At 45.3% G+C, this 26,301-nt stretch overlaps 2 protein-coding genes across 4 annotated transcripts; one reads left to right on the top strand and one right to left on the bottom strand.

The window, feature by feature from the left end:
• Nucleotides 1–12,988: 12,988 nt before the first annotated feature.
• Nucleotides 12,989–17,762, bottom strand: LOC103666902 (translation initiation factor IF-2-like). 3 transcript variants are annotated; one of them, XR_005836328.1, is made up of 3 exons: nt 17,241–17,710; nt 15,065–15,314; nt 14,325–14,675 (listed from the first exon to the last, which is right to left on the bottom strand). XR_005836328.1 is itself a non-coding variant. In XM_040636084.1 (2 exons), exons 1-2 carry the CDS (start codon nt 17,745–17,747, stop codon nt 13,022–13,024), a joined length of 522 nt encoding a protein of 173 aa, XP_040492018.1. In that variant the 5' UTR covers nt 17,748–17,762; the 3' UTR covers nt 12,989–13,021. The 3 variants fall into 3 exon arrangements, 2 of the variants coding, with proteins under 2 accessions (XP_040492018.1, XP_040492017.1); XM_040636084.1 differs by lacking the exons at nt 14,325–14,675; nt 15,065–15,314 and adding an exon at nt 12,989–13,036 and having other exon boundaries at nt 17,241–17,762; XM_040636083.1 differs by having other exon boundaries at nt 14,325–15,314; nt 17,241–17,762.
• A 667-nt stretch (nt 17,763–18,429) lies between these two features.
• On the top strand, nt 18,430–26,053 carry LOC103668957 (cytochrome c oxidase assembly protein COX20, mitochondrial). Its single transcript, XM_040636089.1, has 4 exons — nt 18,430–18,547; nt 24,809–24,923; nt 25,013–25,076; nt 25,788–26,053. The coding sequence occupies exons 1-4, from the start codon at nt 18,506–18,508 to the stop codon at nt 25,924–25,926; spliced, it is 360 nt and encodes a 119-aa protein (XP_040492023.1). The 5' UTR covers nt 18,430–18,505; the 3' UTR covers nt 25,927–26,053.
• The last annotated feature ends 248 nt before the right edge of the window (nt 26,054–26,301 follow it).

Below are 26,301 nucleotides of genomic sequence, written 5' to 3' on the forward strand. Positions count from 1 at the left end.
CCTACGAGCTTACAGGAGCCACGGGCACAGCAGAGCAGGCTGAACGCCACACAGAAATCAACCGGCCAAATCCAACGTAGGGCGAATTCTACAGGCAAATGACCTGGTTTCTTCAACTAACAAATGTCATGAGAAAAAAAAAAGACGGTTAAGAGGGATGATGAAAAGAAACTTGAAGAGACAGAACCAAAGGCAGTTTATGAACCTTGCTTGGGTCCCGATTTGAACAGCCAACTGGAAAAAGACATTTTTGAGGCATCCAGGGAAATGGGAATATGGACTGAGTTCCAGCTGATGTTACCGGTAATTTTGTTAGATGTAATAATACCATCAAAATACACATAAAAAAATTGTTCACATGCCCTTATGGTTCAGAGGTAGCTACTGAAGTCTTTATGGTAAAAGAATACAATGTCTGTGACTTGCTTTAAAATATTCTAGCAAAAAAAAAGGGGTTAGCGTGATACATACAAAATCAGAAGGGTCAGAGGTTGATTGTTGAAGTGGATGAAGGGTTCTTAAGGGTTCCTTGTATTACTCAGTCTACTGGGCGGAATATTTGTGACTTTCCAAAATAAAACGTTTTAAATTTTATGTAGAATTTAATTTTATGCCCCTGGTATGAATTACATTAACTCTCATTAATTTGGACTAATGAAATCAATGCCAGACTAAACTGTTTTGTTTTTTTTTTTATTTTTTTAAAGATTTTATTTATTTATTTGACAGAGACAGAGACAGCCAGCGAGAGAGGGAGCACAAGCAGGGGGAGTGGGAGAGGAAGAAGCAGGCTCATAGTGGAAGAGCCTGATGTGGGGCTCGATCCCGCAATGCCAGGATCACGCCCTGAGCCGAAGGCAGACGCTTAACCGCTGTGCCACCCAGGCGCCCCTAAACTGTTTTTTAGAGTACAATTCCAATTGTAGAAAAGTGTATTTCCTTTTAACAGACTGTATCTTTATTACTCAAGTTGAGGCAGTACCTTGGACTGGGAATGTTTGTAAAAGTGCTTTAAAGAGTTCCTAAATTAAGTATCAGTCGTGGTGTCCAGAAGCTTAAGTAAGTGACCCTTCTCATTGTCAGAGGTTCCGCAGGGGCCCCAAAGACCAAATGGTGAACAACAGGTGCCATTGCTTGCTTTGTCGGTTCACCTGGACTAGACCGTCTACACCAGACTTGTAAAGGGGGAGATCCAGGCCGGTTCCACCAGCACTGGGTTCTAACCCTGTAAGAAGTCAGGAGACTGGAGCTGGGCTTGTCCCCACTGCACTTTCCAGGGGAACGGATGAGGGTCCTTTCTCCTCACTCAGAGGGACTCCAAAAGGCCCAAGAGAACTTGGGAGTTGGGGTCCTGGCAACGGGCATTTGAAAGGTGAGAGGCCATAGTTGAACTGCCCGTCCATAGGCAGAGCAAAGAGAATCACTGGGGAATGAGTTATATTTCCACTGATGGCGGAGCATGCAGAGATGTTTCCAGGGAGGCCATGTGGACCCCATGGCGGGGTGCTGCCTGGTGTCATCGAAGGACTTCATCTAAGAGCACCACCTGGAAGCAGGACCACCTACAGGAGGGGCCAGAGGGCCCACATTGCAGATTACACCCCTGCACACCAACACCATGGGAAACGCTGCTCTGTCCCCTCGACCCCACCCTGGAGGGTCAGAAACTGCCGCTGGTTTCCAAGCTTGAAGTAGACCCAAGCTTGGGTAGGGGGGACGTTTTGAATTTAAATAAGTTCAGAGTTTCAATATAACTCTTAATGGGACTTTAAATTTTCTGAAATGTGTTATTCGGGTGACAGATACAGAAACCAAAAAAGCTATGGGACATGTTCATTAATTTCATCCAAGAGAGAGGCAGAATGGGTCCAGAGAGTGAGCTGAACAATTAAAATTTCTTTTATACTTCCCTACTAAAGCCAGCTAGCTTTCTTTCTTTCTTTCTTTCTTTCTTTCTTTCTTTCTGTCTTTCTTTCTTTCTTTCTTTCTTCTTTCTTTCTTTCTTTTCTTTCGAGAGAGCTTGCGCACCGTGTGAGCAGTGGGGGTGGGGAGGGGCAGAGGGAGGGGGAGAGAAAGAGAATCTTAAGCAGGCTCCACACCCAGCACAGAGCCCACCTTGGGGCTTGATCTCATGATCCTGAGATCCAGACCTGAACTGAAATCAAGAGTTGGAGGCTTAACTGACTGAGCCCCCCAGGTGCCCCGTAAATCCAGCTTTTTCAATAAACCACAGAAAATACTTGTAAAACCTTGGCAATAACTAGGGAGCTGCAGATCCACACTGGCTGAGACTAGAGAGCCGGGAGCCGGGAGATAAGGGATGCCTGAACCTCGTCAAGGACTTTGGTCTTCATCCAGAAACAATAAGAGCCACCGAAAGGCTCTGGATGGTGGATTACGAGGTAGGATTTTAAATGTCATGGCTGCACTAGGGCACATGGGGTGGGGTGGGGTGAGGTGGGGCGGGGATTGGAGTGGAAGCAGGAAAACCCGTCAGGAAACTGCAGGAATCTGGGAATCCAGCCCTAAGATGATAGTAACTCACTGGTGATCAGGAAGGTGAGGGAAGAAGCCAGCAGATAGTACATTTATGGGATGAGCTACAGGGTAGGGGTGGGAGGAAATAAGGGGGGTGGGAAAAGACGATTCCTGGGTTTCTGGACAAGCATCTGCGTGGGTGTGGTGCCTTTTAATGAGGGAGAACACCACAGAGGGGAGGTCTAGTGGGAAAGAGCTTAGTTCCAAAGCCATCAAGTTGAAGTCCGTGGGAGAGATCGGAGGAGTTGTCGGGCAGGGAGCCAGAGACAGCCTGGAGCTCAGAGGAAAGGAGGGTCTGCCCTGGGGAGAACAGGGTGAGTGCAGCCCGGCGAGGGCCCACCTTGCCGGGTGGTGTGTGAAGTGGCATGAGCACCAGGGAAAAGCCCCAAGGAAAGTGAGGGGGCGATGGGGAGAAAAACCAACAAAGAAAATCTCAAAGTGGAGGCCAGAGAGCAATCAAGAAGAGTAAGAAAGAATAGTGCCATCAAGGTTTAGGGAGAACAAACTGCCCAGAAATTGCACTACTAGGTATTTACCCAATAGTGATTCGAAGGGGCACGCACACCCCAATGTTTATAGCAGCAATGTCCACAATAGCCAAAGTATGGAAGCAGCCCAAGTGTCCATCGACTGATGAATGGGTAAAGAAGATGTGGTCTATATATACAATGGAATATTACTCAGCCATCAAAAAGAATGAAATCTTGACATTTGCAATGATGTGGATGAAACTAAGAGGGTATTATGCTAAGTGAAATAAGTCAATCAGAGAAAGGCAATTATCATATGATTTCACCCATATGTGGAATTTAAGAAACAAAACAGATGAACGGAGGGGAAAGGGGAAAAAAAAAAAAGAGAGAGAGAGAGAGAGGAAAGCAAACCAGAAGACTTTTAAAGGCAGAGAACAAACTGAGGGTTGATGGAAGCACATGGGTGGGGGATGGGTGAGATGGGTGATGGGGATTAAGGAGGGCACTTGTGAACAGCACTGGGTGTTATGTGTAAGTGATGAATCACTAAATTCTACTCCTGAAACCAATATTACGCTATATGTTAAGGAACTAAAATTTAAATTAAAATTTGAGGAAAAAGAAATTTAGGGAGGACACTCAATGGTGTTGTAATAGCAGTGTATGGGGACTGATGGCAGCTACACCCACGGTGAGCACAGCACAATGTACAGACTTGCTGAATCACTGTGTTGTAGACCTAAGATTGTGTGTCAACTATACTTCAATTAAAAAAAAAGTTTAGGGAGGAATAAACCACAATGTTAGATGTTGTTGGATGGTCAAGGTGAAGATGTGAACGTGGTCTTTGAGCATTCTTATATTTTTGAAATACATACTGAATATTTGGGGATAAATTTCCTTCACCATAATCCTGGGTTGGGGTGGGAGGAGGCGGGGACCTGGGCACGAGCCGCCCATCGTGGGGGCTGGGTGCTGAGCACGTGGGGGCTCACCGCACTGCTCTCTCTACTTGCGCACGTGTTTGAAGTTTCCCATCACAAAGTTTTTGTGTGAAGTTTCCCATCACTTTCCCATAATAAAAAGGAGCCTCCGGACGCCTGGGAGGCTCAGTCAATTAAGCATCTGCCTTCAGCTCAGGTCATGATCCCGGGGTCCTGGGATCGAGTCCCGCATCGGGCTCCCTGCTCAGCAGAGTCTGCTTTTCCCTCTGCCTGCCGCTCCCCCTGCTTGTGCTCTCTCTGTCTCTGTCTGACAAATAAATAAATAAAATCTTAAAAAAAAAAAAAAAAAAGGAGCCTTTAGGGGCACCTGGACGGCTCAGTGTGTTAAGTGTCCGACTCTTGGTTGCAGCTCACGTCATGATCTCAGGGTGGTGAGTCTGAGCCTCACATCAGACTCTGCACGCAGGGTGGAGTCTGCTTGAGATTCTTTGTTCCCTCTCTTTGCCCCTCCCGCTCTCTCTCTCTCTCTAAAATAAATAAATAAAAAATTTAAAATAAATAAATAAATGAATATTTAAAATTAATTACTTAATTAAATGAAAAGAAGCCTCCAGATTTATCGTCATGGAGATGGTGAATAACCTCCACGTAAATAGTCTCCGAGACGGCAGAAGCCGGACTAAGCCTACGAAGCAGTAACTGTAGGTTCAGTCATAAAGCTGCTCAGTGTAGACAACAGATGACTTGAAGGAATCTCGCTGCCTGGTGGAGGAGACCAGGAGGTGGAGGAGGATTTTTCTCTTTCGGAGGAGGTAGATTGGCGCTTGCTTCTATCCTGGTAGGGCTAAGCCAGCAGATAAGGAGAAGCTGGATGAGGAAGGAGCCTGAGAAGGTAGGGGTGGAATGAAGCTTCCCGACAAAGACACCGGACTTAGATGAAGAGAGAACAGCGCTCCCCCTGGTACAGAGGAAAAGGAGAGGTGGGTGAGGGTGCAGCAGGTGCGTGGCCCCCATGCCCCTCAGCTGGAGGGGAGGACACCCACAGGGGGGACAAGTGAGGTGAAGGGGTCCAAGATGTCACAACAGGGAAGAATGTTTGAAGAGGAGAGAACTCCCTAGAACATCATAGGGTCGTGTGGAGGGTCCAAAAGACATTGCATAGTGTGAAAACTTCTGTGGGGTTTCTTAGCAGCCCCAGCAGCCTGGTTCTGAGCTCACAAAGGCAGGATGTTTAGGTTTGCCCAGTCGTTGGAGGTTGGCCAAGGACACGAATGGAAGAACGATCGAACACCAGAGTTTTCATCAATCGTTGCGGAACACATTACCCCCAAACTCAGCAGCTTCAAACCCCAAGTATTTACCATCTCACATGGCCTGTGAGGGGCAGGAATCCAGGAGCGGCTCGGGCTGCAGGACCCTCTCGAGGGTTACGGTCATCTTCGGGATGAGGGTCTGGGTGGACAGACCTCAGCTGGCTGGTGACCCGACCAGAGGCTACCATTTCTCCCCACTGGGCTTCTCCGGAGGCCGCTTATAACATGGTAACTTGCTTCCCCCTGCGTGCAAGGGGCGTGAGTGTGTATGTGACAGACACACACAGAGTGCCCCAGCCTGATGATGGCATTTCATGGCGCTCACCAGCAGGTCAAATCGTTTCCCGTGCTTTTACTTGCCTCCCTGCACCCCAGGAAGCTTCCCGAGAGAAGGACGGCGCCGTCTCGCTCATTGCTGCACGCCCTTGACCTACAGGAGGGCCAGGCACACAGCAGACACTCGAAACACATCTGCAGGCAAATGAATGAGTGAAACACACCAGAGAAAGTTTTAGTTTCGGCTTTAGTGACAAGTTGTTTTTTATTGTTGTTGTTTGGTTTTTGGGTTTTTTCTTCTTCTTCTTTTTTTTTTTTTTTTTTTTTTTTTTTTGAGGGCAGGATGGCGCTTCCAAGGGCTGATGTGTTGGTTGGCACAGAAGGTCAGTGGCTCCGGAGTTGTGTCCTGCCTTGTCAGCCTCTCCTTTGCTCTAACAGCATAGTCAGTTTACATGCTGCCACTGAAACAGTTCTCAGGCTTACGACTTCACTCCTGCCTTTGAAAAATCACCCCAAATACAAACACAAAAATCCTACTCTGAATGCAAAAGATAGGGGCGCCTGGGTGGCACAGTTGGTTAAGCATCTAACTCTTGGTTTCAGCTTGGGTCAGGATCTCAGGGTCATGGGGTCGAGCCCTGCGTCAGGCTCCATGCTCTGCTCAGCGTCTGCTTGCCCCTCTCCCTCAGCTCCTCCCCCCACTCACGCTCTCTCTGTCTCTCTAAAATAAAAAATAAATAAAATCTTGAAATGCAAAAGATAAGTTCACCAAAGGGTCACTCTAAAGAAAATGTCCACTTAAAATCCTCTTTTTCAATTCACTTTCAATTTAAAATGAGAAATGAGTCTTGACCCCTCCCCCCAACCAAAATCACACTTAATAAATCACATTTTGAAAACCATGTATCTTACGGGAAAACTCCCTTTTAAAATACTAACATTCAAAATGCTGACCCTGGTGAAAAAAATAGTAATATCTTACATGGATTATGTATTCTATACATTAGTGTATGCACCTGGCCCCCAGCATTGTTTGAGATGGCAGGTGAGGGCCACCGGGGCGGGGCAGGGGGGGAGGGCTGTGGTAAAGGCCAGTGTCTTGGGCTCACAGACCCAGCTCTGCTCTCTCTAGCTGTGTGATCCTGAGCCATCGTTGGCCTCTCTGGCCTTCACTTTCCTCCCCTATAAAATGAAGTATTAACTCCTCCCTCACGGGATCGTGAAGGTTCAGTGAAAAGCCCTTGGAACACCTAAGACTTGTAAGTTAGCTAATACTGGCTATTTACTGTCTTTCTTTTTTCAGATTAGAAAACCGAGAGCCAGAAAAGGTCCGAGATTTGCTTAAGATCACACAGCCAGTAGGCACCTGAGTTTTGACTCATCCCCAGAATTTCTGACTCCAAACTGAGTGCTCTTTCCACCGAGCTACAATTATCTCCCATTTTAACAATGAGAATGTAGGGCTGCGCTCAGAAAAGGTCAAAAAGAAGAATACTAAAATTAGAGCATGCAATCAGAAACTGACAGCAAGAACACCGTTTTTAGGGGGGCTGGGTGGCTCAGTGGGTTAAGCGTTTGATTCTCGATTCTGGCTCAGGTCATGATCTCAGGGTCATGAGATCGAGCCCCAAGTTCAGTTCCCCACTGGGCGTGGAGCCTGCTTAGGATTCTCTGTCTGTCCCTCTTACTCCCCCCCTCCCCCCACAAGCTCTCTCTAAAAAACTAAATAAATAAATAAATTCCCTCCCTTAAGAAAGAAACAATACTGTTTCTGTGTTCTCACGGAGTCCCCATTCTCGACAGATCAGTCACTAAAGCGCAGAGATCCGACTGAGGTTTGCCAGCAACAACGTACCATAAATACTCCTAGGTTGCAACTAAGTAGTTCTCTTCGGGGTTGGGGTTGGTTTGTTCCTTTATGTTTAACATCACTCCGTCCTTCCGGCCTCTGCCAGACGCAACTCTACAATGTGTTACAAAAATAGTCGATTCTCATTGTTCACCAGAGTTGCGTTCTGGAGCGTACGGCCAGCAGAGTTAGCGAATCCCTAGGGGAAATACGGGGTTAGGTTCCTGTGAGCCTCCGGTGATGACACGTTTGTCAACCAGTCAGGACATAAGCGTATGTTATGTGTGTTTCTGTTGAAAGACACCTTACTTAATATACACCGTTGATTCGTCGACACCGAACTCCTGGGCAACAGCACGGTGACTCACACCGGAGTAAAGCGCGTCTAACGCGTTTTTCCTCCGCAAGGCACCTCCCGCCTTCTTGCGCTCAGGACTGCCGGGCGGCACCACGCACTGCACTCGGGGGCGCTTTAAACAGCGTCATCACCCGCGAAAAGCAGAGCGATGCAAAACAGCGTGGCATTCGACAGACCCCGTGAGTTTATCGAAGCTCATGGAAGAAAGCAGAGTGCCGCCTCGTTCCACCTGGGTTGAGAGAGTGCGCGTTGGGCAACTCAGAATTTTCACCACTCTGCGTGGCTGTGGATGACACAGGCCCTTATATGAGGACTACAGATAAATTTCAGCGAGGACATGCAGTCACAAATACGGAATCTGCAAATACCTGTAGGAAGGGCCGTACATACTTGGAACAGAGAGGCCGGGTGGGAGAAGGCCGGGAGCCTTTTCACGGGCCCTCCTGTCAGGGTGGTGAGTGGACAAGTATCCAAATCAATCACCTGGCTGCGCAGGGAAAAGTCTGGATTCGATTCCCTCCCAGCACTAACACTCAGGGATGCATTTAATAACCCTCACATGATCATGCAATACACAGCTTTATGCGGGGACATCTGGATGGTCAGCCAGTTAAGCAGCCTACTCTTGATTTTGGATCAGGTCCTGATCTCAGGGTCGAACAATCAAGGCCCACATCTGGCTGCGAGCTCAGCAGACAGTCTGCTTGAGATTCTCTCTCCCTCTCCCTCTGCCCTGACCCCTGCTCTCTCTCTCTCTCTCTTAAATAGATAAATAAATCTTTTTAAAAGTAGACAACTTTCTGTAGACTGTAATGCTACATGGATTGTGGAACCAACTTTGTGAATCTAGGCAAACAGCTGACCTCTCTGAACATCAGATTTCTTCTGCACAAAATGACATTTGTCATTTGTCTCCTAGAGCTGCCAGGGGGGAATGACACAGAATAATAAAGGAAATCATAATTATGCAAACTACCTAGGTCATGATGGCACTAAAATGTCAACTCTTTCCTGAGAATGTACAAATCCTGCTTATCACGACAATCTTGTTCAGCTGTATGCTGGGAAAGGGGGCATTTAATAACTTTATAAGGTCCAAGAACAATCAATGACCAATATGTTTTATCAAGTACCTATTGGTTTCTAAACTGGTGACAAACTATGTCAAGATTGTTCCTGAGTTTTGCCAGTTAGTAGATTAAATGTGGCCAGCTCAGCCCCGGCAGGTACTCAGAAGTCTCTGCTTGCTCCTTCAAAGATTCATTCATCTGTTTATTCCACAAAGATTTACGGGCTACGTACTGTGTGCCAGGCACCATCCCAAGCCCTGGAGATGAATGTTTCACAGAATGAAACAGTTAAGTCCTGGGCACCTGGGTGGCTCATTTGGTGAAGCGTCTGCCTTCGGCTCAGGTCATGATCCCAGGGTCCTGGGATCGAGTCCCACATCAGGCTCCCTGCTTACTGTCAAGCCTAAGCAGAGGCAGACGATAAACTGAGATCTAATGCAACGTCTGGCGACAATCAGGGCTAAGAAGAACAATGAAGTGGCCCAAGCGAGCGAGAGCGGTGTTCGGAGGAGGCCCTCAGCTGGGATTGTCAGAGGAGGCCTCCTGCAGGAGGTGCATATGAGCAGAGTCCTGGATGTCGGGAAGGAAAGACCCAAGAGAAAATCTAGGCAGGGAAAGGGCACTCCGGGCCTTGAAATAAGAATGAGTCTGTGCATTGGATCAACAATATGGAGGCCGGGGCCCCTGAGTGTGGGGTCAAAGAGGGGAGAGCAGTACATGAGCTCAGAGCAGCAGGAGAGGCCAGCTCGTGGAGGCCGAGGAGGCCATGCTAAGGACCATAGACTTCATTCTAGGAACTACCATGAGCCAGCCAATGATGGCTGGGAATACGCAAATGACTTCTCTGATTTCTTGAAAGAATAACCCTGGCTGTCATGGAGGAAAGACCATCCGAAGGTCAAGAGTGGAAGCAGAAAGGCCAACCGGGAGGTTGCCAGTAATGGAGGCAGGAGCTGGTAGTGCTGAAGGAGGATGGTCAGCTCCTGTGTCATGGGACCGGCGCCGGCTTAACCATGCTCGGGAAAGGCAGGGGCGGGAATTCGTTCTCGCGGCTGGTGTGACGATTGATTAGGAACTCTGTACCCGAGTTTGACTGTAACTGGCCATAAACAAATGTGAGGGGGGAAAAAGCCCAAATTCTCAAAACCACCCCTTCTTCCTCTTTCAGATCTCTTTTCCCAATTTAAAGGAGCTCTTCTACCTCTCCTGTATGCCCTCACCCTGCAAGACCTTTGAAAAGCACAGCATGTATTGGAGATTTTCTTCATGAATGTTTTTAAGTTGGGTAAACTTACAATGAATGAATATAAATTGCTTTTTAAATGTAATTATGAAATATTTAAAGCCATTCAAAGGTATAAATACAGCGATTATCTTTATCACCCAGCTTAGGAAGTAAACTATAAAATAGAATAGAATCTTCTTGGTTTCCTGTCCTCAGTGATATACCCCTCACTCCCCACAAGAGGCAATACGTGCCTGAATTTGGTATTATCATTTCTAGGTGTATCTTTACGTTTTTACTACATATATATGCATCCCTATATATATATATGGTATTATTTTGCATAATTTTAAGCTTTATATAAATGCTTTCCATATTTTTGTGCAATTCACCTTTTGTTTAAAATTATGTTCATATAAATCCCCCACATTGACCTTAATCTAGTTCGTTTTTCACAGATGTATATGTTATTAATGACTTCACCACAATTAACTTACCCATTCTCCCACTCAAGAACATTTAGATTGTTTTTGGTATTTGTGCTTTAACAGACATACTGCTATGAATATTCTCACTTTCATATGTGAGAATTCTCCCTTTTATATGCAAGTGAAAGTTGAATCTACAGTCTTACTACTCAAAGTGAGGTCCCAAGACCAGCCATATTAGCATGGCTGGGATCTTACTAGAAATGCAAAATCTCAAGCCCCACAACAGAATTGAATTGCATTTTGACGATACTTCCAGGCAACGTATAGGCACAAAACAAATATAAGAAGAACCGGTCTAGCAGAAGCAGTACTTCTCAAATGATTTACGATGAATCAGTTCTGTTTTGGTTTTTACATTTTCAATCCGTTACACATGGATATTTTGTAAAATATCAAAATTTGATATCACTCCTCTGTAAGGGAAGGGCTTACCCAAGTTCAGGTGGTCTGGGAAGGCACGTGGTATTGAGCCTGCCATTGAGACTGGGGCAGGACGGAGATGGAGCAGCGAGGCAGGTAATTGGAATGAGACGAGGATCGGGGGGAGTCAGGGGAGGATGGACCATGCAGGGAAGGAAGTCCATGTGAAATAGGGAAGTAGCCAAAGAAGACTTTGCCTCATTCGAATGTATGCTAACTATGCATGTATGGAGCAATCTGAAAGACTGCAATAGAAAAAGTTACCAAGTTCAAGACCGCCAAGCAAAAATTGAACTATTCGGGAGCTCCGATCCACAAAACATACGTATTACTGAAGATGCCTCCTTCGGGAAGGACTCCGACTTGGAGACCGTGTACCTGGCAGTGTACTGGACTGTGCGGTCCATTTATTGCTGAAGACCAACACTGGTTTGACGACCCCACAGCGAGGCTCAGCATTTCTTGGTCCCAGAGTGAAAGTGAAATCATGCTCCATAGCTCAAGGCCACGGCTGTTTCTCCCGTGGACTTCCTGTTTCTTCCCTTAAAAAGATAGTTGGAGATGGAAACCAGCTGTCGTGTTTGGCAGAAAAATAAATAAAAATCTTTGATGCAGACAGTTTCTGGAGTACATTAAGTATTCTCAGACCAGTTGAACCCCCCACTTTGCCCCAATTACAAAAATAGTGGCCCAAACAAAATAGTAGATGGGCACAATAGAACATAATGAAGTAAATAAGTTTGTCAAGGCGCAGGTCGACCTCTGAGCTCACGGACACAGATAATCTACGCCCCCTCTTCAGGAAGTTTACGTAGATAATTTGATGAAGAACGAATGCCTTCTATTCACCTATATTATTTCTCATCTTTTTCATCAGGGCTTTTTATTGAATAAGAATAGACATGTGAATAGCTCCATCCACAGGAGCTCACAATCTAGATTACAAGTGTTTTAATTCATACACCCGTGGTACACACTTGAATGTTAAAAGGAAAGAGAGAAAGACTTATGGGATTAATCACTAGCACCTTTCATACTTCTTAAATTTCATATGCTTATTTTATTTCATAAGGAAATCGGCTTATTTGTTCCCATTTAAACCACCGTACCTCTGAAATTTTAATATATCCAGAAAGGACGCTGCATGCTGGCTTATCTTATGGTCAGTTTGAGGAATGGGTCTGTTTTCATATGTACACATACACCAAATGTAAATGCATGTTGGCTTAGGTGGGAAAAAAATCACTGTAAAGGTTCAAAAAGGAATTATATTATGTTGAAGTGCTTAAATATTAATGTTGGTAAGTCAAGAAGTATTCCTTCATCAGTGTTTGCTAAATTTATAGGAAAATATGGGCAACTTCTGTGCCCTTTGAGATAACTAATCTCAAATTCATATGAATATATTTCAGAAAAGAGTGTTTTCAAAATAAATTGGGGAGTTATAAGACTGATATTTTAAAAAGCAGGGTGGGGGCTATTTGGGGGAGATAATGCTGGGAGGAGCAGAGGCTGACCTCTTCAGCCTGAGACAGCTGACGTTCGTCGTACACACGGATGAGAATGAGCACAGGAAATATGAAAGCTAAGGGTATCCAAGATTGAGTTTTACCATGCAGTGAGGAAAATGGTTTGTGATGTAATGCTTGAATTCTGTGATCAGCTACATAGATGGAATAACGTGTGTGTACAAAGCATTAAGTAAGGATCTTAAGTAAAATTCCATCCATGTTTTTCCTATGCTTAAAAAATATTCATCTCAAGTGGCTTTAAGAAGCAATGTAATCCCCACTAAAAGAACAACAGTTCTTTGAAGAAACGGTTGATTACAGGTCTGGTTGATTACAGGTCTGGGGCAAGGAATGTACACGGAAGTGTACTGAGCATAAAAAGAATGACTATAGGGGTGCCTGGGTAGCGCAGTCGTTAAAGCGTCTGCCTTCCGCTCAGGGCGTGATCCCGGCGTTCCGGGATCGAGCCCCACATCGGGCTCCTCTGCTGGGAGCCTGCTTCTTCCTCTCTCACTCGCCTGCTCTGTTCCCTCTCTCGCTGGCTGTCTCTCTGTCACATAAATAAAATCTTTAAAAAAAAAAAAAAAAGAATGACTATAATTAATTGTTACACATTAGATACATACATACATAAAGTCATATCAATACAGATCTATTAAAGGGGAGGAGTAAACTCTTTACAGACCAAAGCCAGCTAATAAACAGAGATGGATTGACATTTTTAAAATAAGAAAACCACCATTTGACAACCTCCAATGTAATCATCAGTTCAAGGAAGGATCACCAAAAAAAAAAACCCAAAACCATTAGGTGAACAGATTTTGGGGATATTTGCTTTGATTTTTAATTGCAAAAAAGGAAGTGAATCTTTACAATGGAGAGTTCCTGCAGTCTCCATCTTAACTGAGGGGCCAAAGTTGGCATCACTAATAGTGGGACCATCTGACATAGGAGCCTCCGGAGGTGATGTAATCTGAAATACACAACATCGTCTAAAATATTCTTACCAAAAATGTTTGACTTGAATTTAATCAGGCTACTAGACCGTGCATATCAATAGGAATATAATGTGAGCCATGTGTATAATATTAAATTTTCTAGGAGCCACATAAAGTAAAAACAAAACCCAAAAACCCACAGGTGAAATTTAACTAACTTGATTTAGTCCTGATATCAAAAATATTAGTATTTTGACATGTAATCAATATAAAAAATATTTCACTTTTTTTTTTGGTAGCGAATCTTCAAAATCCGGTGCGTGTTTTTACGCTTAAAGCACATTTCAATTCAGATGCTAAATTTTCATTGGAAATACTTGATCTGTATTTAGATTTCATAAAATTTAATATTGAAAAAGTAGATTTGCATACCTAAGTTTTTCTAAAAAACACTTCACATTTTTCCAATAATGAAATTGAGCATGGGTTTTAAATTTAAATTCAAATTATTTCAAGTGAAATTAAATTAAAATTTAGCTTCTCAGTTGCATGGGCCACACATATTTCAAGTGTCCAACAGCCACAGGAAGCTCGCGGCCACCATCCTGGACGGTGCAACCCTAGACTTCACTTCCAGCTTATAGAAAGTAAAGGGGAGAGTAAACACACAAGTTAAATGATACCAAGAGATAATCCAGAATGTAGGACATTCTGCAAAACAATTCTCTTATTCGAGTTTCCAAAAATTCAATGTCATAAGAAAAAATAAGATGGGGAGATTGTTCTAGACAAAGACTAAAGAATGCAGAACTGAATGCTCGTTTGAAAACAAAAACAGAAGCATTGGAGATCAGGAAAGCAATTGGGAAAAACTTCTCTAAACCACCAGGGAACTTTGAATACGTGCTACATTCTAGATGAATTATGGAATTATTGTTTATTTTCCTTGGGTGTGATAATGGCATTATGATTGTGTAGGAGATTGCTTTATTTGTAGGAAAGATAATGATTCTGGTGGGAGAATAATTCTAGAAATGCGACTTTATCCAAGTATCGAGGTTGACAGGAGAAAAAATATTTGGGGGCATGATGATCCCCAAATGTTTGTCTTCTAGGCAACCTTTGTCCAGGAAGCCACTAGAGGATACAGTCCTCCAAAATAAGTGAGTAAGCCGACAAAGAGGCCGATGAGGAATTGAGGAGGGAGGTGATCACAGGCAGGAGGTGATGAGAGTCTCCAGGATGATGGCTGGGAATCCGTCTGAGGAGCTGGGATCAGATTGATTATTAAACCCAGTACACCCGATTTAAAAACAACCCCACACAAGCCTAAGAGAGAACCTCAAAAGGCAAGTTTTGCCAGCACAGCCTTGCCAACCCCCTAAAATGATATTGCCATTTCCCTCCCACCGTCATGCTGCCAGCAGACGACTGTAGCTCTCCAGGATGGGATTGGCGATACTGGACGCCCCTCCCAGCTCAGAAAACGAAAGCACAGACTCTGGGGCCATGAACCCGAGGATTTACAGCCTCAGGAGGGAAGGAACAGGTAAAGAAGAGCTTTTCTGGTCCCACTGCACCCCCTGTGCTGAAGCACCACCCCGTTCAGGGCACTGCCTCCACTGCCACACGGACGGGGGTCTCACCACAGGACTCACCACAGACGGCATGGTTCCTATAAGGCAGAGCACCGCGGTGGGAAGGAGGCTGGACAGGTCCAGTATCGCGGCTCCTTGCCGTCACTGCGACCCTGAAGAGCCACTGCACTCTTGCTCCTGAGACCCCCGGAACTGTCTTGGATGCTGTCCTTTTCAAGACCTGGCTCTTGAACTTTTTATCAGTTCAGTGAGTTTCTCCCATCTTTCCAGTACTTTTCTTGTTTAAGCTAATTAGAGTCAGAGTCTGTTGCTGGCAATGAAAAAACCCTTACCATGTAAAAAGATGGCTGAATGATAGAAGCTTAATTTAATGCTATTCATAGTTTCTATATACATATATTTATAGTATATCCATTATACTATTATAATTAATAACCTTAATTAATGCTAATAGAACACACACAGTTTTCAAATTTACCTATGGAACATGTACAAAATAACCTCTTAGGTAACACACACATACACAAATCAATTACAAAAACTGAAATACATGTGCCACAGTGTAAACAAAACCAAAGAACTAAAAATTAATTCCAAAACCATATCCACGCTTACTTACTCGGAAAGAAAGCTGAAACTATTAAAATTTTAAGAAAAAAAAGGTAATAGGAACATTGCCTGTCAAAAAATCTATGACATGACATGGGATAAAATGATTGAGGAAATTTTATAAACTTAAATACATTCATTTGAAACCAAGAAACATGGAGAATAAGTGAACTAAGGAGTCAACTCAAAAAGCTAGAAAAAAGATAACAAAATAAAAAAAATTAAAAAAAACAAGATACCAGGTAAGTAGAAAAATGTAAAATAAAAAATAAAATGGATAAAATAAACTTGGTCAATAATGCCAAAAGTTGGTCTTTTAAGAAATAAGGCATAAATGATTAAACTTATTAATGAGAAAGGGAGCATATGAAGGTAATTTTCAAAATTATCAGAGCATTTTTAATTATGGGAGTCAAGAAGGCTTAGAAGCAATACACAAGATGAAAAACCATAAGAACACTGACAGATGAGACTTTATTTAAAAATAAAGTCTCTGTAAACAAAATTAACAAATAAGTGAAATAGATGTAACTCCTATGAGTTAAAAGCCAAAACTCTAAAGAGCTGCTGTCAACTAATAAGGAAATCACATACACAAGCGAAACACACAAAACTGATATACAAATTATTGGAAAAAGAATGACCAATCAGTATTTGAAAGAATGCTCACCCATACTAATAATCAGGAAAATTTAAAGCTGTAAGATTCCACTTTTCACCCATCAGATCAGCAGAAATTTTAGAACATGACATGCAGTGTTAAAAAGGCTGAGGAAACAGGCACTCTCCTACACTGCCACTGGGGATGTAAATTGGTAGTATTTTTGGAGGACCATTTAGCAGTAGGTAAATGTGCATACCCCTTCGGATCAGGTCACGGCCAGAAATCCATCCTACAGAAATATTCGAACATGTGCACAAAGATATAAGCCTAAAGATGCTCTTGAAAAAAAAAATTTTTTTTTGATTAGTGGAAAAAACCCCGGAAATTTTCTGTATGTCAATTAGAAGGAAGATGAGGTTTGAAGGGCTGATGAGCGGCCTTGAAAATGAATGACAAAACCTATAGGTACTTGCATTAAAAATTGCCAAGTGTTAAATGGTAAAAAGTATTGAATGCGAATCACATAGTGCATAATTGGACATGTGTGTATCATACACAGACACGTGTACGCATGAAGAGGGGCAGGTATGGCATGGAGAGACTTCCGCTTTTCATCCTAGATCCCAGCGTTGTTTCAGTGAAGAAAAAAGGAGCAAAAACAGAACAGTTTGGAAAAACAGACACATCAGAACTGGTGAGTTCACCTTAGGGGCGGAGGGAGGCATTGAGAGTGGAAATTTTTTTTTTACTTTCCACTCTCTGTAAACTGTGAAAAACAAACATGCGAGTATCACGCAATTTTTGCGGAAAAAAAAAAAACCTTTTAATATAAAGAAATAACACATAAAAATACTATTCAAAGACAGTGAGTTCACAATTTTTACAAACAACATAGGTTTGCAATCTTCAAAGTCACAATGAGAAAAAAAAAATAGGTTGATCTGTGTTTCACCTGGTACTTTTCCAGTTCTCCTTACTTCCTCTTACTTCCCAAGAATTCCTCCCTCCTTTACGGAATATTACCTTCCAGACCAAGGGCTCAAAGCACGTTAGCCCGGGAGTCCCGGGGGAGAACCCCCCTAAAGCAGGGTCGCAGGGGGGGGTGACTTTTCTTCCGCGTACTACAGCTGTCTGTAGCGACTGTCCCTGCTCCCCAGAGCTCCTCCCGCGGCAAACCCAGCCGTCAAGCTCTCGAGTCCCCCACCGAGGACCGCACCCGGACGGCAGAAAGGTGTCAGGCGAAGGCGAGGTCGCGAGCCGGAACCGGGCGACCGGGACTGCCCCATGGCCGCCGCGTACACGCGTGCCCGGGCGCGCCCCGGGAAGCGCACAAAGGCTGGCCGTGCGACCCAAGGTGCAGAGGGCGGGAGGCGCGGCCACGGAGGGGCACTCACCAGAGAGCGGACAGAAGGCACGGGCAGGGCCGCCGCCCGGCCTCTTCCGCCCCGGAGCCCCTGTCCGCACCCACCCTCCCACCCCGCTCGGGCCCGGATGCCCTGACGCACGTCCGCCCACGAGCGCTCCCTCCATTTTGTCCCCAGTCTCCTTTGGGCGAGCGGGGCGGCGCTATTTTAAAGCCGCTAAGTCATGGAACCGAAAGGGGGGGCGGGCGCGGGACCACTAAGTGCGGGGGCTGGCGCTCGGGGCTACACGGCTGCCGGCGCAGGGTGGAGATGCCGGCGGCACCCAGGGCTCGTCCTGGGGCCGGAAGGACAAAGGACACGCAGGGGACGCGGGCAGCGAGCGAGCGCGGGCCGACTTCCGGGCCGCTGGGCCAGGGCTGGGGGCGGGCTGGGCCGCCGACCCGGCCGCGGGGCCCGCGCACAGGACAAAGCGGCGGCGGCGCGCCCGCTCCCCCCGCCGCGGCCCCGGCCCCGCCCCGCGCGCGCGCCCGGCGTCCAGGCACGCGGGCGCGAGCTCGCGGCCGACGGTTAGAAATGGCGGTTGGGACGGATGGAGGGGGCAGAGGCGGGAAGCGGCGCATGCTCGAGGCGCCAGGACGCTGTTCCGCCCCCTCCCCGCCGAGGATCCTGGCGCAGGGGTATTTCGCGAGCCGTCCTCCTCTCTCGGCCCCTACCCCCGGGCTGTGGAGAGCCCCTTGTGGAGAAGGCGTCACCCGTTGGTTTGAACAAAGGAGATGGCCAGGCAGCCCAGGCGACGGCCCGGCGCGGCCACTGCGGAGACGCAGAAACGTTCCCTAAAATGGCGGCCGGCGCGCGGGGGCGGGGCTGGCGGGGCTTCCGCTCGCGGCGCGGGCGGGGCGGGGCCGCAGGCACCTACAGGAGCCCATGGCCACCGCGCCGGAGTCCGGCGAGCCCGCCAAGGGGAAGGTAACGCGGCGCGCGGACTGGGGGGCAGGGCGGCGGGCTGCAGACCCCGGGCCGGGTCCCCGTCCCCCACCCCCGACACGTTTCGCTCCCTCGCCGGGACCAGGGGGAGGAGGGGACTGAGGCCCCGGGCCGGAGAGCTGTGCGCGGGGAGGGGCTGGTGCTGGTGAAGCGCGCTTTCCGGGCTCCCCGAGGGCAGGCTGGTATACTAATCAGCACTTAACACGGAGGGACCCCGAGAGGCTGCCGAGCAGTGAAAACGTGGCTGGATTCCGGGGAGTGCATATCCGGAGCGGGAGGAGCGGACGTAAAAGCTGAGGTTTTTCCCTTTCGTGTGCGCTAACCTGTAAACCGCACCATCTCACCTCTCTGCGTAAGATGCCGTCGTCGCAGCCCGTTGCGCTCAGGATAAAACCCCATTTCCTTAGCCGGGACGAGAAAGCCTTTCACCTAGCCCCTGTCCGCCTTTGTCCGGCTCTTCTACTTTCCCGAGATGCACCCCCCCCCCGCGCTCCTTCTACTCAGCTGCATCATTCCCGCAAGTTCCCGATTTCTGTCGTCTGCTCCTTGAGCTCCTTAAGGGAACCCAATTTATAACCTCAGCACTGAACAAATAACAGATGTTCAGAAAAGAGAAGAAAACAGTTTGTCAGTAGTAAGCTTAGAGAGAGACTGGTATTGGATCAGTGAAGAACAGGTATTTATTTACTCAAGACTCACTGTGTGCCAGAATGCCCCTAATCTACAGCTTCAGGGTGTGCTCTCTTCACCTTGGAAAATTTGCTCCTCATGCAGAGTTACTGCCTTCTGGGGACTTTTCCATTTAAATTTGGCCAAGATCAAATCGTTAATATGAACAAATACTGGATATATATTTATATATTGTGCGCGCGCTCTCTCTCTATATATTACTCATGAAATACTAGTATGCTCACCAAGGAGATTATAAAATTTGTAACACAAGCTATGACTGAATTAGTAGCCCAAGGGTAATGTCAGAAAAGCCTGCAGTTTTTTAAGAATTCTTTCCAGTGATCATTCCAGTGCAAACCAGGGATTATTAGCATCAGCAAACCTAAGGTAAAAATAGGAGTTATCAAGCTGACAGAACTAACCCTTAAAAACTTTGCTCCCATTCTTTGCTCTCCAGGAAACTTTAAAATATGAAATTTGGTACATACCTACCAGGAAAGTGCTGTAGGTAAATTTTAAATTAATAAACCCATTCAAAAAAGTATTGGGTATCTACTGAGTATTAGGCACTAAACTAGGAGCTAAACATACTGCTTTGATCAAAACAGGCAAAGTATTCCTGGTGGAACTCATATTCTACTGCAGGAATCAAACAGGAAACCAGAATTTCATTTACTGAGCCAACCATGCAGAGATCCTGGAGAAGGGGAGCGCATGCTAAGTAGTAACCATTTCATCTTGTCGAGGAGTGGCCAGTCTACCTAGAGAAAGGGATACAAGAAAGGGTGGGTGCCTGGTCGTGCAGGGCCTTCCCAGCAGTTGTAAGGCACGGAGGGTTTTCAGAGGACAATGATCTAGTCATCTGAGTGGAATCAAGAGCTTTTCAGATACCATGAGAGGTGATGGTAGCCCGGGAGTAGCAGCAGCAGAGGTGAGACATGTTTTAGTTCAAGATGTTATTTGGTTCAGGTATATTCTGGACTTGCTGATGCGCGGAACATGGGTTTGTTGACTCCTAGGCTTTTTGTCTGCGAATTGGTTGAGAAGAGATGCCCGAAAATAATTCTAATTTGGAAATACTAAGTTCAGGGTGCTTCTTTGACATGCAGAAGGTGTCGCTAGACCGATGAATCAGAAGACAAAAGCTTGGGAGAGGTTAGGTGTGATTTACAAATTTGGGAGTCGCCATCACGTAAATGGCGTTTAATTGAAAGCCTCCATTTCTGAGTGGGCAAGGGCAGCTCTTCAACCTGAGAGGTCATCAGAGGAGGGAATGGCAGCAAAACTGCCAGGAATGGCCAGGAAAACCAGGAAGCCTTGTCCTCTTTGAAGCCAAGTAAAGAAAATGTTTCAAAAACATGATTATCTGTGCCATGTGTGCTGACGGAAAGTATGGGGGATTTTACAGGGTCTCGACAGGCTGCTGCAGTGGAGTGTAGGGATAAATGCTCTTTGAACGGACTTAAACGGAGGAGAGGCTTGTAACACCTAGGCTAACTTTAGTTTTGCAGCGAAAGGGAGCAGAGAAATGGGATAGTAGCTTAGGACACTTGCGGAGGGAAGGAGTGTCAAGAGAGGAGGAGTTTTGTTTTTATTTATACTGGAGAGGAAAAATAATGGTACAAATGAAGAAGGGGTAACAAGAAGCAAACCCCCCCCCCCAGTGGTCCAGAATCACCTGCAGTTAGGACTAGGTTTAAATGGAAGAGCAGGGGCACCTGGGGGGCTTAGTTCAGCATGGGCCTTTGGCTTAGGTCATGATCCCAGGCCTTGGGATTGAGCCCTTCATTGGGTTCACTGCTCAGCGGGGGGGGGGGGGGAACCTGCGTCTCCTCCCGCTGCATGCCTCGTGCACACTCGCTCTCTTTCTCCTCGTCAAATAAAATTTTTTAAAAATAAATAGGAAGAGGGCCAAGGGCACCTGGGTGACTCAGTTGTTCAAGCGTCTGCCTTCAGCTCAGGTCCTGAGATCAAGCCCCGCCTCGGGCTCTCTGCTTGGCAGGGAGTCCGCTTCTCCTTCTCCCCCCCCCTCTCCTCCCCCACCACCACTTATGCTCCCTCTAGCTATCTCAAATTCTTAAAAGAGGGCCAGTTCGCCCTGTGCAGTGAGAAAAAAAGACTATGAACACTGATGCAGAGATGTTTGGCAGTGGGAAATGGGGTGGCTCTACTTCAGTCTATTTCCTTAAATTATTAAACTGGCATTGCAGCTTAGAAATCTTGAGTATCTTAGTTCCATCAAGGTGAGCTGGAAAAGCTGCCTTTCTAAATCTAAGCTTAAACATTTCACAGGATGCCTGGCTGACTCAGTTGGCAGAGCACGGGACTCTTGATCTTGGGGTTGAGTTCGAGCCCCATGTTGGCTGTAATTTATGGTAAAAAAAAATCTTAAAATTTTTAGTTTGCAAGTCTAAAATTTCCCTAGTTTAAGACTTAAGTTTGTTAATGACAGAAGTTAAATCTTAAGGTTGCAGGCTGCACAGGGAATAAAAATGTGAAATGCTTGTACATCATAAATAGTACTAAAAAGGGATTTATGCCGTGAACCCTCTATTAATTTGAGTCTCACAGTTCGGTGTACTTTCTAAAAGTATCGTATTTGCTTAAGACTGGTTCTTCGTTATTTCTCCTGTACTTGCTTTTCAGGTATCTGTAGTCTAAACTCGCACTTTACCAGGAGGCTGAGAATTCTCTACTAGTGAAGGGAAGATTGGGCTCTTAAATCAGTCTGTGCATTCCTGCCCAGTTCTGATACCAATTGTAGACACACAGTTATGTATAACTGTCTGTCCCCAAAACATCTCCTCCCTGAGTCTTGGTTTTCTCATTTATGAACAAAATGAAAGGGCTAAGTGACAGTGGAAAGAACAGGTTTTGGGAGTCGGGCCAACTTTGCACTTCCTGTGGCTCCGAGGTGTCCCAACATGAGAGGTGGAGACTGGGGAACAGGGATGTAAGGGGCCTTGCACGAACAGCCCCGCCACCTCTCAATCAGGACGTTATTTAGTGACCAGTTTCGTCGGTGTGGTGCTGATAAATGCGAATGGGGAACGTTTGGCTGCAGGGTCCTTGGCCTGTTATCCACATGTTGCATTTTAAAAGGTTCCATTTTATCAAAAAGCATATATAACTTCTGTTAAGGCCTCTTATTAAATAAGCTGATTTTTTTTTAAGATTTCTTTATTTTAGAGCGCGTGCAGGGGGAAGGGGCAGAGGGAGAGGGAGAATCTCAAGTTGACTGCCCTCAGCACAGAGCCCTACACTACACGGGGCTCCAGCTCAGGACCCTGAGATCATGACCTGAGCTGAAACAAAGATACACACCCCAAAATAAGCGGATTATTTCTGAACACCTTTTAAAAACATTTAAAGATTTTGGGGGTTGGGGGCTGACAAGCAGACTCCACGCTGAGCACAGAGCTCCATCGCACAACCCTGAGATCATGACCCAAGCCAAAAATAAAGCTTAGCCTACTGAGCCAACCAGGCACCCCAAAACATTTTTCTAAACAGTATCTAAAATGTTTCCTCAATCTGATAGGCTCATCAGGGGGAGGAAAAAAAGCCCTGAAAGATTCTCAACTTAGACCCCCATGGTCCATCCCAGAACTGAGTTAGAATCTGAGGGGGCAGACTTGAAAATTGAGAAAGTTTTCCTAGCTGACTTAAGCAGCACTGTTTCAGTATTTGGCAAGTATATTTTGTACTTTGTAAAGAACATTTTGTCTGCAGATTTGGGGGTATTCTGGGGTCACACCAGGGCTGTTACGGAAGGGAATCCACAGGAAAATGCTATGGTGTGAGGTGTGCAGTGGCCAGCCCAGTAATTCCTTTTATTCTCCTTAGGAACCCCTGCCCAAATGTGAAAGCCACATCAGGACTTCTACCCTGTGGTGGAAGGTGTTGGTCTCACTTGCTACTAAGACCTAAAATGGGCAGTGGCCACCACCTCTGGCTTTCCCCTAGGAAAGTAGCCTGGTTTGAATGCGGAGTCCAGCTGTCTGCAGAGTGGCTCACAACCCTCCCGCCTGCCAGGACTAGGTTCCACTTGGCTTTGGAGCTGATCATTTCTTGCCGAGTTTTTTTTTCTAAATGAAATGAATAGCCTAGAAGCAGAATTAAATCCCCCAGCCTCTTACTAAGATTTGTATTGAAGAGAGTTTACAATTAAAGTCTGCAACAGTCAGCACCTGCTACATCCACCAAGTAATGTGAGGGGTGGGAGGCGGGGAGGGGGACGGGGGGAGAGAGAATTTTAAAGAAAATGGAATAGAATAAGCAAGAAAATATTAACTTTTGCTTTATTATAAACCGAATCACACTCTTTCTGGCAGCAGCCTGAGCCAAAGCAGCAAACACAGGAGAAAATACAATCAGAACATCCTTCACAATTCAGCCTATAATCTGACTCCCCTTTTATGGTCCTTTCCCCATTTCTTCCCATCTTTCTTTCTCCCCCTTCACATTCCTTTCTAGGTGTCCCTTTACCCTACAATCATCCGGTTTTAGGATAAAGCCCTGCTTCATACTATAGGACTATTTAAAAAGTATTCATTGAAACCATTTTTAAGTGGACAAGTTGGCTTCCTTTTTTAAAAGCTGCCTTACTGAAAACTTAGTAAAGTCTCAAGTTTCCTAATCCCTTATTAATAGGAATGCCACAGTGAAACAAGTGTGACTTTAAAAAAATGTGTCCTGCCCTCCTAGACCCTAAATAAGAGTTCCATTTGACATTCACATTAAAACATGTTTAGATTTAAGCTGGCATTATCTTTTAATCCAGAAAATCAAGTCCGTAAATCCTATGAAGACTGCGGAGAAGGAACCTAGGAATCATTCATTTAGCACTTGAAGGAACTTAAATTATCACCTAGCCCAGTGCCTTTCATTACAAATGGGGGGCCGTGGAGATGTCCTACAGGGGATCCGCAGTTAGTGGCAGAGACAAAAACCCAACTCTGGATTTCCAGCTTTTCCCATCACGCCTTCCCCTCCCCCAGGTCTAGTTGCCATGTCCTATCAACAGATAAAGTCAAGTGCAGTTTCTTATCACAGGTCAAGAAACAGACCGGCGATTGCACACATTTATTTTTAAAACCAATAAAATCTGAAGTCATTGTTAAATTTAAAACAAATAGCACTATATTACTATAAGCAGACATGGTTAGAATAATTCTACTTTTCTCCCATTTTATGCTTCCCAGACTGGAAGGAGAACTGTGGTGCTTTTTAATTTCAGTGATAGCCAGATTCCCAGCTCATTTCATACAGATGTTTAAAGAGCTCATAAAAATGGCATATGCTGTTACTCCCAGGCCGGTTAGTAAATTGCAGTATTAACACCATAATGTAACTGGTTTAGATTGAAGTTGCCCTGCTGTTATGTGGGGTTTTCTGGTCGGATTCTCAAGGTTTCCCACTTCAAGACTGATATAGTAGGCCAAGCCGGATGACCAGAGACGGCGAACAAGGTTCACGGTCACCACCTCTCACGTAGTCCAATCTTTGCCATACCACCCTGAAGTAAAGTATTTCCTTGTTCAATCCAGGTTCTTTTCTGTTTTATCCTAGCCCTTTAAGCTCCTAGGAATTTTAGATGTTGAAAACATTCCCTGTGCACGGGATTCGATACTGTATGGTTCATTAGGATCTGTTGTGGCTGGCCTTGGACATTTTTTGTTAACTAGTGAGTATATGCTTTTCTCTGTGTATGATGAACATTTTCTAAATGGACTAACTGTAGAGTTTAATTACGGTGGTTATGATTTTTGACAGGTAGGATTAGAAGATCATGTGATGTTGGAGTAGGAGGATTTATCTTGGTGACTTTAGGATGCTGGTATGTGTACTAATTCAAGATGATCCAGGATCATGATAGATTGATCTATTTCAAGCACATGCGCTTTTCAAACAATCTGTCACTAGAAGATGCCCACCCGCTCAGTGAGGAATGTTTTTATTTAGAAAAAATTTAATGGGAACTTGTTTTACAAAATGATACTGCTGGGACGCCTGTCTTTTAAGTACATACACGCAGACACATTGTATACCACATTTGTCAAATGAACAGATGAATGCATGACTTTCCATCAATACCAAGTAACGATTTCTACTTTATTTAGAAAGGCCCCAACCTTTTACATGACCCTGATGCTCATTTCCTGCTCATGACATCACATCTGAAAAGGCTACTTTAAGAATGTGTTCACAGCCGACAAAACACATACGTGAATCTCCTGTGTTTTGAGCAAAAAAAAGCCAGAGCCAAGAGGACATAGTATATGTATGGTTCCACCATGAGGTTTTACAAGTAGAACTAAGCTAGAGGTGATTACAAGCCTCATTTTATGTAAAACCTACCTTAATAATTTGTTATTAGCTACTTTTGACACTGAACCACCCCAAAATAGCACTCCCAAGTTAGAATGGTTGTATTTTCAGTCTGGGGTAGCCATCTGTACACATCTTAAATTTTGTTACTACAAATTTCAAACTGGTTTATAGAGGAACTTTATATTAAAAATGACTCATTTGTGTTTTTCTTATTAAGGTTCCACTGTAGGTATAATTATGCAAAGCTAAGAATCCAGGAAAGAATTGCCAGAGATGGAATTAAAAATAAGATTTTGTACGAAAGTACCCACCTTGATCCTGAAAGAAAACAAAGCACCAGCAAGGGCAGCAGCTGAGCGGAGTCTCAGGCATGGAAGCCCAGATACAACCGTGGGGTCAGTGCGAATACACTGGAGGCAACTCTGTTAGACCTCTATGGACCATAAGACTTTCAATCAAGTAAATAAAAGATGTGTTGGTCTAGTTTCTTTCTTTTTTTTTTTTAAACACTTGTATGAATGCCCACGAGCTTACTCTGGGCCTCGCTCTACTGCCAGTAAAGCATCTAGGGGACCGGTCAAACTGAGTGCAGAGAAGAGAGTGTAAAAAATGGCATTTCGAGAAACAGACTGTCGGATTTTCAAACTCACCTTAAAAACAAAAATCACAACTGTTTTACTGCACCCTGTTAAAAATGAGGCAATACTTCCTGGTTTCTAAAGTCAGTGCTT

This window comes from Ursus maritimus, unplaced genomic scaffold (assembly GCF_017311325.1).
Source record: "Ursus maritimus isolate PB19 unplaced genomic scaffold, ASM1731132v1 scaffold_2, whole genome shotgun sequence".
Taxonomy (NCBI): Eukaryota; Metazoa; Chordata; class Mammalia; order Carnivora; family Ursidae; genus Ursus; species Ursus maritimus.